At 36.6% G+C, this 13,097-nt stretch overlaps 1 protein-coding gene across 1 annotated transcript; it reads right to left on the bottom strand.

The window, feature by feature from the left end:
- Positions 1-2,562: 2,562 nt before the first annotated feature.
- On the bottom strand, positions 2,563-12,504 carry LOC149784903 (uncharacterized). The gene is made up of 2 exons (XM_089978495.1): positions 12,231-12,504; positions 2,563-6,440 (listed from the first exon to the last, which is right to left on the bottom strand). Exon 2 carries the CDS (start codon positions 6,433-6,435, stop codon positions 4,270-4,272), a length of 2,166 nt encoding a protein of 721 aa, XP_089834621.1. The 5' UTR covers positions 6,436-6,440; positions 12,231-12,504; the 3' UTR covers positions 2,563-4,269.
- Between the last annotated feature and the right edge of the window lie 593 nt (positions 12,505-13,097).

The raw sequence follows: 13,097 nt of genomic DNA on the forward strand, positions 1-13,097 counted from the left end.
GGGGTTTATTTTTTTTTGAGTTATTGGCAAATTGAAATTGTATTTCTTTTCGAGAAATGTGGGTGGCCCTGAAAAGGGCCTTTTTTCTTCATGGTGAAAGGGTGAGTTTAAGCAATCAACTTTAACTGCCTTATGCCTTTGCCACGGCCAAGGCCTACTTCTGGACTGCGTAATGTTGATGATGATTGGGTTGAAATCACTAAGGGTGGTACGGTAGGCTTAGTCACAGGGTTAACGTGTTTAGCTCGGGAAGGTCGTATTCTCTTCGGTCGTGATAAAGAAGTCTGATACATTTGTTTCAGACTTCTTAACTCCGCTAAAATGTCCAACAGTACCGTGACCGTTTGATTTTCACCCTCTTGTTTCTTTGCTGCTACTTCTTCTTGCTGTTGCTGCTGTTGTTTTTTTCTTACCTCTTCTTCTTGTTGCTGTTGCTGTAGGAGAAAAGCCTGTTCCGTTTCCTTTTGTCGTTGTATAAATTTCTCCAATTCTTCTTTTTGTCTCTGTCTAAAATTTTCCACTTGCGGTAATGAAGAAGGTAACGAAGGTTCCGGAACAAATTCTTGCGAGGAGAGAAAATCCACAAAATCCCAATTCACCTCTTCTGAAAGTAAGTCCGAGTTCCCTTGGGCAGTCTCCCCTGCTGGTGCACCCCAATGGATCGTTTTCTGAGTTTCCGTCATGTTGAATCACTGTCGCATAAATTGACTGCACACAAGCGCTAGCGAATCTATATAGACTACGTGACGTCACAGACTGCTCTCTTCGGATTGGATGCGGGCTGACTGAATTCTGTAACGCGTGTTCGGATTGGTGAATGAACTCAATCCGTTTCAATCCTTCCTGTCCCTATAAATAAGCGCCGTTCACTGCATTGATTCACCTATTCTCGGAGCCTCAACATGTGGACAGACGTTGAATCTTCAACCCTTGTGTCAACAATGATGTTCAGGACGGACATGCTCATGTATATCCGATCCAAGTGGACCGTTGTCCACAGGACCAACAGCAGTCTGTGGATAAGAAGAGTCTATATAGAGAGACAAGGTTGCCTCAAGAGGACTCTGATGTATGGCCCTGCTGTAAGACGAAGTTTGAGGAAAAGAAGATGCCGCAAATGCCCTTTATGTTAAGGGCATATTAACATAAACCAAAGGCCCTTTTCAGGGCCCCATATTTCTCGAAAAGAGATAGTCTTTGAATTGCCTACCCCTTTTTTAAAAAAAAATTTTAAAAAAATCCCATGTTAAATTCCCCTTGTCCGTAGAGTGACCCACGATTTATCGCCATGTTAAATTCCCCTTGTCCGTAAAGTGACCCACGATTTTTTGCCATGTTAATTCCCCTTGTCCGTAATCTGACCCACGATTTTTCGCCATGTTAAATTTCCATTGTCCGTAATCTGACCCAGGGGTGTTTTTAATGATAATTCCCATTGTCCGTAAAGTGCCCCCCTTCACTACTGACCTATAGTTTTTATTATACGAAATCATTCGTTAAAAGCACAATGCACATATACCTTGAGATATTACTCCTGAGAATGTTTAGCTTTACGTAAATCGGATCAATCAAGAATCTTTAAATTATTTCAACATTTTCGTCAACATGTCACATAACATGCCAACACGTCAACATGTCACATAACATCCAACTAAATAAAGACCTAAACACATTACATTATTCACATAATAACTAGCACAAAACCTCCTTCAGCTCCTTTCTTTTATCTGATACCTGATCCCTTTCTATTGCTGGTCTATAACTGGATATTTTTCAGAAAATAATTGATTAATTTTTAACCCTTTCAATTGTTGAAAAGAATAAATGCATTGAACGTCGTACTAAATACCTAAATGCATTAACTTATCCTTTGAACTTGATATATAAAGGATATTTTCCTGTCATACGTTAGTAGCGGATATATTTCTTTGTGTGGTCCAAACAACGTAATATTTTAACGAGCCAAGAAACAACTAGTCAAAAATATCGCTTTTGGTACCGCAAGATGAAATATATCCTGTACTAACGTAGGAAAAGAAAACTGTATTTTTCATTATATCGCAGACTTGCTCCAGGGTCGAAGTTTAGAATGTTAAACTCATTTTGCAGCACAACACCCCAACCATCTTTTGGTAAATTTACCGAAATTTCATAGACTGCTCATATAAATATCAGTGACTTAATATAGCGTTTGGATTTGGATGACCTATTCTGTCGCAGTAAATTATTCTGCTGAAATGTTGCAAATTATTTGACTATATCTGACCGAAAAAACGTGTCGATTCACCACTGCATCACTGCAGATTTGTTGTTGTTGTCAAGGAAGTAAAGGGAAATAACTTTAGAAAGACGCAAAAGGAGTCAAGTCCGATTTCTTAGGACAAAATAATTTCCATGTCTGAAATTCACATGCTGTTCCTATTTATTTATTTTAGCTCACACAGTATTCGTTTTGTTGCTGTTGATTTAACTTCTGTAGGCATGATGGGAAATTTAATAGTTTCACATTCAAAATATTACGATATTCTTTTCACATGTGAAAATAAAGGAATAAAAAATAGGAAAATTATTTCTATATTTAACATTTAAGCATATAATAAAATGTATATTTCGCTGAAGGTTTTGGCTTCTATAAATAGATTTTGGTTTCTATAATATGTAGACAAGCTTTCCAAAGGCCGTGTCAGAATAAAACCGATATACATGTAAAAATATTGTTCTAAATGGAAACCATTGGATACTTTAAAAAATGAGAGTGTATCTACATTTCAAGTAAAATTCTGTGCAGATTAAAAAAGAAACCTCTGTACAAAATCTGTATAAGACTACACCAAACTTAAATCATTATTCCTGGCTATATCTAATAAATGAAATACTTATTGGAAAACATTTATTTGGTACAACAAGCTTAGTTCCCTGATTTTGATATAAATTGGGTGAAAGTATACATTTACAACTCTTTAGCATATATAATGCGTATAATTATTATTAAAACACGTGCCTCTAGAACATCATCGCCCAGTTTTATATAATTCCCACACATGAGCACATCACATTCTTCTGTGAGCTTACCGATGTGGTTACGTCAACCTCGCATTTTCTTCTATTGCTTCTATAATCCGAATTTCATGTCGACGTGTTTAGACATTACTATAACAGTCTTGTAAAGTACTCCTTTCGTCCTATATTGTCCTTGTGAAAGGTCAATGCGCATATCAGTAGAATGAATCAGTCAAGACAAAAATATACAAACATCATTACTGAAAGTAATTCAAGAATAACATGCGTTTGTGGTCTTATACGTTAAAATGTCTTCATACATAATGAAAGAATTTCTTTAGATGCCCCTCTATAAAAGTCTACATATTTCTGTTTCTTAACTCTCAGACTGTAAAAATACTTGACATAACCTCCACGTCCTCAGTGAAAATCATCATACTGATCCACAGCTAACCTTGCACGGCGAAGTTTGTTTACGTCAGCTTACCTCGACCTGAGATATCATCGAAATCTCATCACGTGACAAAATAATATTGAGGTTCACATGTTCTGCGTCATTTACCTTTAGCTGAAACTCTCATTGTGTTTGAACAATGTAAAGTATTCAATATGTATCACTCGTGCAACAGGAATTGTATTCGACATTTTGACTGAAACAATTACATACAATGCCTTATGCTTGGTTTTGAGTCTTTAAAGTCCAATAGTCCTGACATCACGACTATTACATAATATGGAATATTCTCAGTTATATTAATTCTTGTAGGGCCTCCGGGTGGCCGAGTGGTCTAAGGCGTTAGATCACGGACATCTCACCTCTACCCGTGTTGGTTCGAGTCTCGCATCGGCCAACGTGGATATGTAAAAAAGCTTGCCGGTAGCTTTTCGTGGGTCGGTGAGTTCTTTCCGGGCATCTTCGTCCACCAAATATACTGGCCACCATGTATAGCTTATGATGTGCTGAAAACGCCGGATATGATAATGTGTGATGCATGAAAACGTTGTAAAATCTGTGATAATCTGCTGCATTGCTGAAAGGAAATTTGGGAAAAGCCATCATACATGTTTAACATCCGTACCAATATTCATTTCAAAGAGACAGTCATGGTGACTTTATAAAACATGACTTTGCTTTAAATACAGCAAACAGTTCACATTCTTCCATACATTTGAAGCATATTTTCAAAGTACCTTCCTCTAGACAAGACAATGAAATGTATCCTCATAATGCATTGTATTCATCTAACTACCAATCTGAATGGACCTTCATCAATAAAATACATGTCTTCTGTGATTGGCAAGAATCCTCTTGAACAGAACTCCCAAATAGAACTTGGCGGCGTTGTGATAGGGACGGAATTTCAAGGATTTGGTGAAGCATGTGAATGCATTGGTCAGCTGATTTTCCTGCATATAGGAATAACCCAGAAGATTCAATGCCGTGTCTCTGTGTAAGATCATTGGCTCTGTCCGAATCACGTGAATCATGTTGTCAAAGGCAGCCTTTCTGTGTCTCTCCTTCCCTTGTCTGCAGAAATTCAGGTACTGAAAGAAATAGAGACATATGAGTGAATCAACCACTCCCCAGTCATACCATTCACAGTCATACCAGGAATCTTGAGCTGTAATTTTCAACTGCGGGGGTGCTCCAATTGACCTAAACATCTCCATCCTCAGTGGTGTGGGAGTTATTGCATTCTCCGACGGCATATAGACCACGCTGAAGGACACATGGGTCTGCATCAGTTCCTCAGTATTGTATCTCTTCATACGGAGTCTTTCGTTAGGACACTTGTGTATAGTGAGGTCATGTTTCTTATCCACTGTAGCTGAGTACATGTACCTCATTCGATAGTCACTAATATTCTGAAGACAATCTTCTGTTAACTTATAATCCCCAAGCTCAATTCCCAATCCACACAGTTTAAGTCTTACTGATGTAGCATCGCTGTTGATGCCAAAGGAAAGGAAATGTGATGCCAGAGCCGCAAGGTACTCTACTTTCTCATGTGACAGATGATGTGCATTTTCTTTGCAGACTGTGGCAATATGAAATCCTAGCTGTGAACACAGAACCATCATTGCATACTTTAGAGGATATTGCATGACATCTGATGAACGCTTAGAAGCATACAAGATTATTTGTAGATAATTAACCAACATTGTATAATATTGTGGAATGTGTTCAAATATATAATGTCTACAAAGACATGCTCTAGTTATAGTAACTGTGTAGTCAATGTTTACTTCATCAATGATAAGCGATAGATTTGAGATATGGCGAATATCAAATCCGCTAATCCTATTTGCCAGAAACTCTCCCAAATGACAGCATTTTATCTCAAGTAAACATCTGCAATCAGATGAGAGAAGATAGTTGATTCTCTCCACTAACAGAGATTGAATTGTCCCAAATATCTTTCTGTCATATATATTATTTTTGACAATGAAGTAGTCAGGACAAACCCCTGCAGTTGCCCACTCACTTAGTTGTCTGATGCAAAGAATGAGACAGTACAGAAGATTTTCGTTTCTCCAAAGCTCATGTGGTGTTTTTTCTCTCATCCACAACATACAAACTTTGCAATGGTAGCTTGAAAATGCATTGCCTACAACAGGTTCAATAAACGTTTTCTTGATCATTTTTAGCAATATGTAGACTTTCATCGCCGTCTCTTCAAAAGATCTTGTAAGGTCCCTTTCCGCTATTGTAAAGGATAACCTAAACTCTTGGTGCTTTTTAGAACTGTGGGGATGACCAACTTGTGTGGCAAAACATCCATAATCCCAGGTATTCTGTATCTGATTAGATGTAGGCCATCCGAAGAGTCTGCGACGCTGGAACCATTCGTATTCCCCTTGTGGCCATCGCGAGCACCTTAAAGCAATCACTCTGTCTTCTGAACAGTTCTTGAAACTTGTACGACGACTAACTGCTGGACCCGATACAGAACCAAAACCATGAATATAAGTGTTTCGCAATACATACCTATTTAATAGATAAACTTTAGGAAGAATCGTTTTCGTACGGAATCTTGGAACAGGAGTGCAGTCCGGTAATATGTCTATGGTCTGCAATTGTACATAACCAGGATGAGTGGAGTTCTCCGACAACATAAGGTAATTGACTTTGTCTGGCAGACAGTCAGTTAGATCAGTGACTACGTTATACAGATCATTCTGAAACAGACTGTCTATATCTGATTGCAGTCCAGGTCCTGTGGAACCCTCCCCACGACTGCCGAACATGTACCATCTCAATTCAGCTCTACTATAAGGATAACCCAGGTCATACTTGTGTAAAGCATGAGCCATATTCTGGAACACCTCACTCTCAATGGAAGTTCTGACCTTCCTATCTCGGTCGTCACGTGAGTAGCCGATATTATCCAGAATGTTGGATAAAAGTTCTGATACGGTGACCTGATGATTCATGTCAGCTGAAAGAGAAGGAAAATGCAAGCATCACAATAATCCAAACAATCATCATGTTAGCTGTATTTCCTGAAAAAAAAAACATCTGCATTTCATCATCATCATCATAATAATAATAATAATAATCATCATCAGTAGTTATATCATGATGATCAACCCACCATTACAGTCATCACATAATCAACCAGTTTGTCACTAAAAAAGAAATATATAAGTACCAATATGAAAACTGTATTTATCATATCGATTTATTAAATGTTACACACAACAACCTTTGAGTTTGGGCGGAGATCCCAGGTTGCCAAGTGGTCTAAAGCACTCGCCTTTACCAATAACTGCTATCTCACCTCTCAGCATCATAGTATGTGGGTATGTGAGAAAGCTTGCCTGTAGCCTCCTATGTGTCTGTGTTTCTTCCTGGGGTTTGCCTGGGTTCTTTCTCCATCATTTACACTGGCCGTCATGTATAGCCTATCATGTGCTGAAAAATAGCGTTAGCCCTACAACAAGAATAACAACCTCTGAGTTTGATGAGAAATTTTAAAAACCTTACAGCGATAAATGTCAGTTTCTGATATCAATTTGAAGATATATTTGTATTATGACCATTTGATAATATATATGTTATTTCCTGGATGCGTACAGACTGAATAAGGCCTATTTATATGCAGTTTACTAAGCTTGGACTACTAGTGATATGGGTCATAAAGCACCAGTGGCTAGTCGTTAAGAAGATCAAAAGAATATATCTAAGAAAGACCTTATCAACGAAAACACATTTTTATTTTCAAATTTAAACTCAGCAATACACATTTCTCATTCACCTCAGCAGAGAGATACAGACTGCAATGATGAAGCTTATTGTCAAACATACTACAAAGGACATGCAATACATGTTTCTTCCTGAGCTGTGCAGTCAAGAAGTATATTCCCTTACGGAAGAAACTAATTAAACAGCACTCTTCTGTGCCATGTCTGAGACAGACCACCGTAAATTTCCATACAAGGCTCAGTGCTAACTGTTAAATTTATCGAACTTATGGCTGAACATTTAGCGAGAATAAAGAATAAATTCGATTGCAATTTTGTCGAATGAAAACATATAACTTTTAACTAGCTTTTAACTGTTCACTGATTTAATGTTTCCAGTTTTGTCAGCAGTTTCATAATGGAGTATTTTTAAGAACTTTTGACAATGTATTTCAAACTTTAGAAATCTAAAATTTGTTATCTTAATAGTACCTGTTCGTTTTCCCAAAAAAAGGTGTTGAATGAGGTTAACTGAATGCCATGCCGGCCTTGTTCCCCATACCATAACGAATGATTCATCCTTACACTCCCCGTCTTGAAACTGTAATACGAAACTTGCCACTTGATTCGCCTATATAGAAGTTAGAAGCTTTTTAATTTACTGATCTCTCGTCTTTTTTCAGCACAATGAAAGTAGGTATAGACTATGTTAAAGACAAATTTCTTGTCGGTGGCTCAAATGTTGGCATGCAGTTTTCTTTGGATGTGATTATGAACTACGGACCTATGATGAGGGATCACAAAACCTCACATTTGTTACAGCGATCAGCGATTTACCTCAGACAATTTATACCTGCTATAACTTCCGTTATCGTACTGTATCAATACTAGCAGAAAACTGACAGCCGTTCCTCTACCTTGAACTACTATAAGTCAGGCCTACAATGAGCGGATGACTTCATTTATGACCGAAAGTCTCAGTGCTTTGATTGCATAATACATTGCCTGTTTGCAATAAATCACCGTTCGCAGTAAAGCCAAACTTTAATGTAAAGTGTGCACAATAGAAGGTAAGTTCAATAATAATCAACTGTTACTAAATGAAAAATTGTTGTCCAAAAAGAATGCACAAATCCGTAGTGAATTTATGAAATGCAAAATCGAACAGAATCATCCACTTTTAAAGTAAATTGAATTATAAAATCGTTTCTCCTGGTAAAACCTCTAATTCAAGGACTAGCCTCTAATTTTTTGCACACCATATCAGAATTATTATATAATAAACTGTAAGGCAGACACCGATCGCCGTGCGAATAGTCTTTGTAAATTTAATACACGACCGATTACCAATATGCACTTCCTTAATTGAAATACTGCAAACGTATTGGTCATTGTGTAAATCGAAACTTGGTATCTTCCTACAGTTAAAAAAAAACTTATTCATTTTATTTGTATTGTGTTGTCATTATCTGACAAATAATCTTTCTCTCGTTTTTTCCTATGAATATATTGTTCCAGATAAGCAACTGACCGACAAAATACTTTTGATCATACCGGTTTTCACGGATTTGTACAAGTAAACTAATTTTGGTACGCGTAATAAGCAACTAAAATCTATATTCACATTGTATGTTTACTCACCTATAAAGAAATGTATTACATATCGCAATATAAACACATAATTTTACACAAAGAATTGCAAACTATCCTTGTATTTATCCAATGAAAGAGGTTTGATGCAACGGTATATCGGTTTCAAAACAATCATATACCTAAGATTTTCAATTCAGTGCTGTCTTTAGAACTATACAATGGACGTTGTTATATGTATATCACAATGAAAAAGTGCTCCACATACCGAAATGAAAAACTCTAAGATGAAAATAAATCAGTTGGTTATCTTCATCCCACAGATTTCGGCCATTTTCATTGGTCCTGGTCTGTATGATAGATACTGAATAGGGTAATTAGGGAAAATGTATGCCAATTCAACGTTATACGACTTCATGAATAGTGGTTATCGTTTTACGATTCGCCTCCTATATTTAGTATTTTTATGTGACTTGTTCCCTATTAAGCAATCGAAATGACTCTAAGGTTTTGCATTCGCTTGCATGTAAATTTTATTTATAAAGTTATTTTTAAAAAAATCCAGAAAATAACGTGACAAAATCATTGATTCTTAAACTGCATTTGCTGGTAAGATGCAATTCTTGGGAAAAGGTTGTTGTTTGATGAACTATCTACATTTGTTTTTGCGGAATAACAGCCCGTTTTGTAATACCATAGAATTATAACTCTTGTGTAAACCCATCTGTCTTGGGCTCAACAAGTTATGTTTGATTAATTTAACATTAAACACGACTAGATATATATTAATATGTTGCAAAATAGAATAGATGTTTATAACTATTCACAAGCAGACTTTCTCGCATTATCGCGTTGTTAGTACGCTCCGTTCGTTTTAGTATCTTTATCAACATGGTAATTGTATGCTATGATTCAACATTTCTTGTCATCATTTCCACAACTTGCTGTCTTTGTTAACGTTTGTTTTTACTTATTACCAGTTCAAAGGATAACATGATTTTTCTACATACCAGGCAGTCATTCTTTGCTATATGTTTGTAAACAATAGCATATTACTTTTACATTAATTAACATTTTCATTTACATCACATCAGTGTTTCAGATTATCATAGCAGACTAAACAAGCAGGAATAAAACAATAATTAGAGGAAATACATAATTTCAATATGACTTTAAAGAATTGCACAGACAGAAGGTTGTGCCTTTATTATGGAACAAATATGATACCAGAAGACAACATGAACAAATCCAAGTTAATCCATTTCGTTTAATTAGTATGATATATTCCATATGCATATATCTGCGTGTACATGTGTTATTGCAGGGGCTAACATGCAATAATCATTATTTAAAATGTTTCCATTTGCAAGCGTTTTATTAGTTTGTTCCGTATATTGATAATTTACAAATAAACGTTCAAGCACAACTCCATAATTTGGCGGCGTGTGGGTTATTTACAAGGGAGACGTCTGTGGGTCTTGGAAATCAACTGGCTCGTGCTTGCATACAACCCTATCTAGTGTGCAGTAGGAGGGAAGGAGCTGTGTGGGGAAAATGGGCTACTCCTGTAACAAGAGGGGACACGCTTTCCCTTTGGCACTATAAGGGAGACTGGGTACCGGTATCATTCTCAAGAAGGCAGGATGGTAGTTGGGCTATCAGTAATCAGTTTTAGAACCTATATTAGATCTTGTCTGACCTTAGGGTCCTAGGCAGACTGGTCAGCTTGTCAAGAAAATGACACTGGCATGCCCGGTTGCCTTAGTGTAGGCGTGTCAAGTTCGTGTCCTGAGATCTACGCCATTAAACGATTGGGTTTTTTCGAGCTGTGACCGGATTAATCCGCTATTTGCGTTGTGTTGCTACTTCAGAAATAATACTAGTCATGGATTTATCTATGTATGTCTTTAAATCATGATAGCCACTACATCTTCAACACTGCCAAGTCTTTCAAATTTATTGTAACACCAATATCATCTTTAATAATGATAACTATTAAACGTACAATATAATTCAAGAGTATTTTTAATGGAAAGCGAGCTTCCAAAGTGTTACAAACTCTTCCATCTCTTGTCATAGATAATTACTTTTTCAATACACACTTCAGTCTTATTAAATTTGCTAATTGTTATTTCTTCATGTGAAATAATTCTCTTAAACTCCATGAAAAGCTGCACAAATTCTAATGTATCTACGGTCCAAATAGTTCATTACAAATAAAATATAGGAACCAAATTAAATACTTTCTATCTTTTGTGAGTCTTGCAGCAAAATATAAAATTATTCAGCACGTTTCTAAACCTTAATATCACTAATTTGATGGAATGAAATATCAAAAAAGTCATGATGCCAAATGGTAATACTTGAGAGTTTTCTGTAGAATTTCAATATCTATTTACTAACATTAACTGTAATGTTCGTTTTCAGTTTCTGAAGGATTTTATCTATTTGTTGTATGAAGTCTCTAAAAAATAAATGTGCACCGATATTTTATGCACAAATGTCCAAAGATTGCAAAAGAACTAAGCAAAAAGGGGGACCCCGAGTGACCAAGTGGTCTAAATCGCTCACCGCCACGGATCACTGCCATCTCACCTCTGTCTGCTTGGGTTCGAGTCTAGGATTCGGCCAATGTGGGTCTGTGAGAAAGCTTGCCAGTAGCTTCTCGTGGGTCTGTGGTTCTTTCCGGGGTGATCCCGGGTTCTCCCTCCACCATTTATACTGACAGCCATGTATAGCCTATCATTTACTGAAAAATGACGTTAAACCCTACAACAACAACAACAACAACTAAGATAAAAGCGTTGAAACGTTACACCAATCTTCAATCGTTTTCCTACTGTTGATCTAATAATGAAATTTTTATTGGAAATATTTGTCTTATTCCCAGCAAACTTCGTTTGTAAAAATATTTTATTACGTTATATATATATATATATATATATATATATATATATATATATATATATATATATATATATATATATATATATATATATATATTACGTATATCATTATTATTGAAACACACGCATGTATAATTATTATTGAAACATGCTTCCAGAACATCATTGCCTAGATTTCTACATTACAGATACGGACGTACTTTGCATTCTTGACCGCTCCGGTGGCCTAGTGGTTAGAGCGTCCGCCTCGGACGCGGAAGGTCGTGGGTTCGATCCCCGGCCGAGTCATACCAAAGACTTATAAAAATGGTACTAACAGCTGCCTCGCTTGGCGCTCAGCAATTAGAGGTTAGTGTTAGGACTGGTTGGCCTAGTGTCAGGATAATGTGACTGGGTGGGGCATCATGCTACATGTCTGCAGCAGGCAGCTAGACATCACAATAAACTGTAGCGATGTGACTGAAAAATTGTTAAAGCTACGTTACAAATCCAAATCACACACACACACACACACACACACACACACTTTGCATTCTTCAATGTACTTACCAATGTAGTTAAGTCAGGTATATTCCTTCTATAACCCGTCATTTCATGTCGACGTGTTGATAGTATACCAGTGTTGTTAAGTACTCCTCTAATACCGGCCCATAATATTGCCCATGCGACGAATTAGACAAGTCAGACAATAAAAACACATACACGTACATATTGAATAGCACGCATCGGGGGTCTAATCTACACACGAACGGTTACAGAGTTTCTTTACATTCTTAAAGTCTACATATTTCAATACTAGACAAAATCACGTCCTCTGAAAATCAGCATGTTGATTTACAGGTAACCTTGCATGGTAAAGTCAGCTTTCGTCAACTTGCCTAGACCTGTCATAAAATTTAAATCACGTCACGTGACAATGGCTTATTGATTTTCCTAATTCTGCACCACTTAGTGTTAATTAAAAGCTTATTTGTGTTTCAACAACGTAGATGACTCGTACATGTATGACTCATCCCCTAAGCAGAGTTGCAATGTTGTATTCCAGTTATTGAATGAAGCAGTTACTCACAATGTATTATCACTGGTTTGGAGTCTTTCAAGTTATATAATCATCTCAACAAAGTCATCTGACTAAACACATAAGCGACATAAAATACTTGACCCAAAGTTTTCAGATGACGACGGACAGTAACGTACAAAACTGATTAATAATGTCTTTAGTATAAATGCCAGACAATATCCAACCTATTTAGAATAATTGCTGTATTGTACAATACACCCAGCCTTGTCTCTTCTGCAAGATGCTGAAAATTTAAATTAACATTACTCTTATGCTTTGATTAGGAATTTCCTTTTATTACAATTTATGTGAAGCACAACAGGTGGATATTTTGTTGCCATTCCAAAATGACGGAA

This window comes from Sinohyriopsis cumingii, chromosome 13 (assembly GCF_028554795.1).
Source record: "Sinohyriopsis cumingii isolate HCF-2022 chromosome 13, ASM2855479v2, whole genome shotgun sequence".
Classification (NCBI taxonomy): domain Eukaryota; kingdom Metazoa; phylum Mollusca; class Bivalvia; order Unionida; family Unionidae; genus Sinohyriopsis; species Sinohyriopsis cumingii.

Excerpts from the sequence above, each read along its gene's own strand:
- LOC149784903 (XM_089978495.1), bottom strand. The coding sequence starts at position 6,435 with ATGAATCATCAGGTCACCGTATCAGAACTTTTATCCAACATTCTGGAT.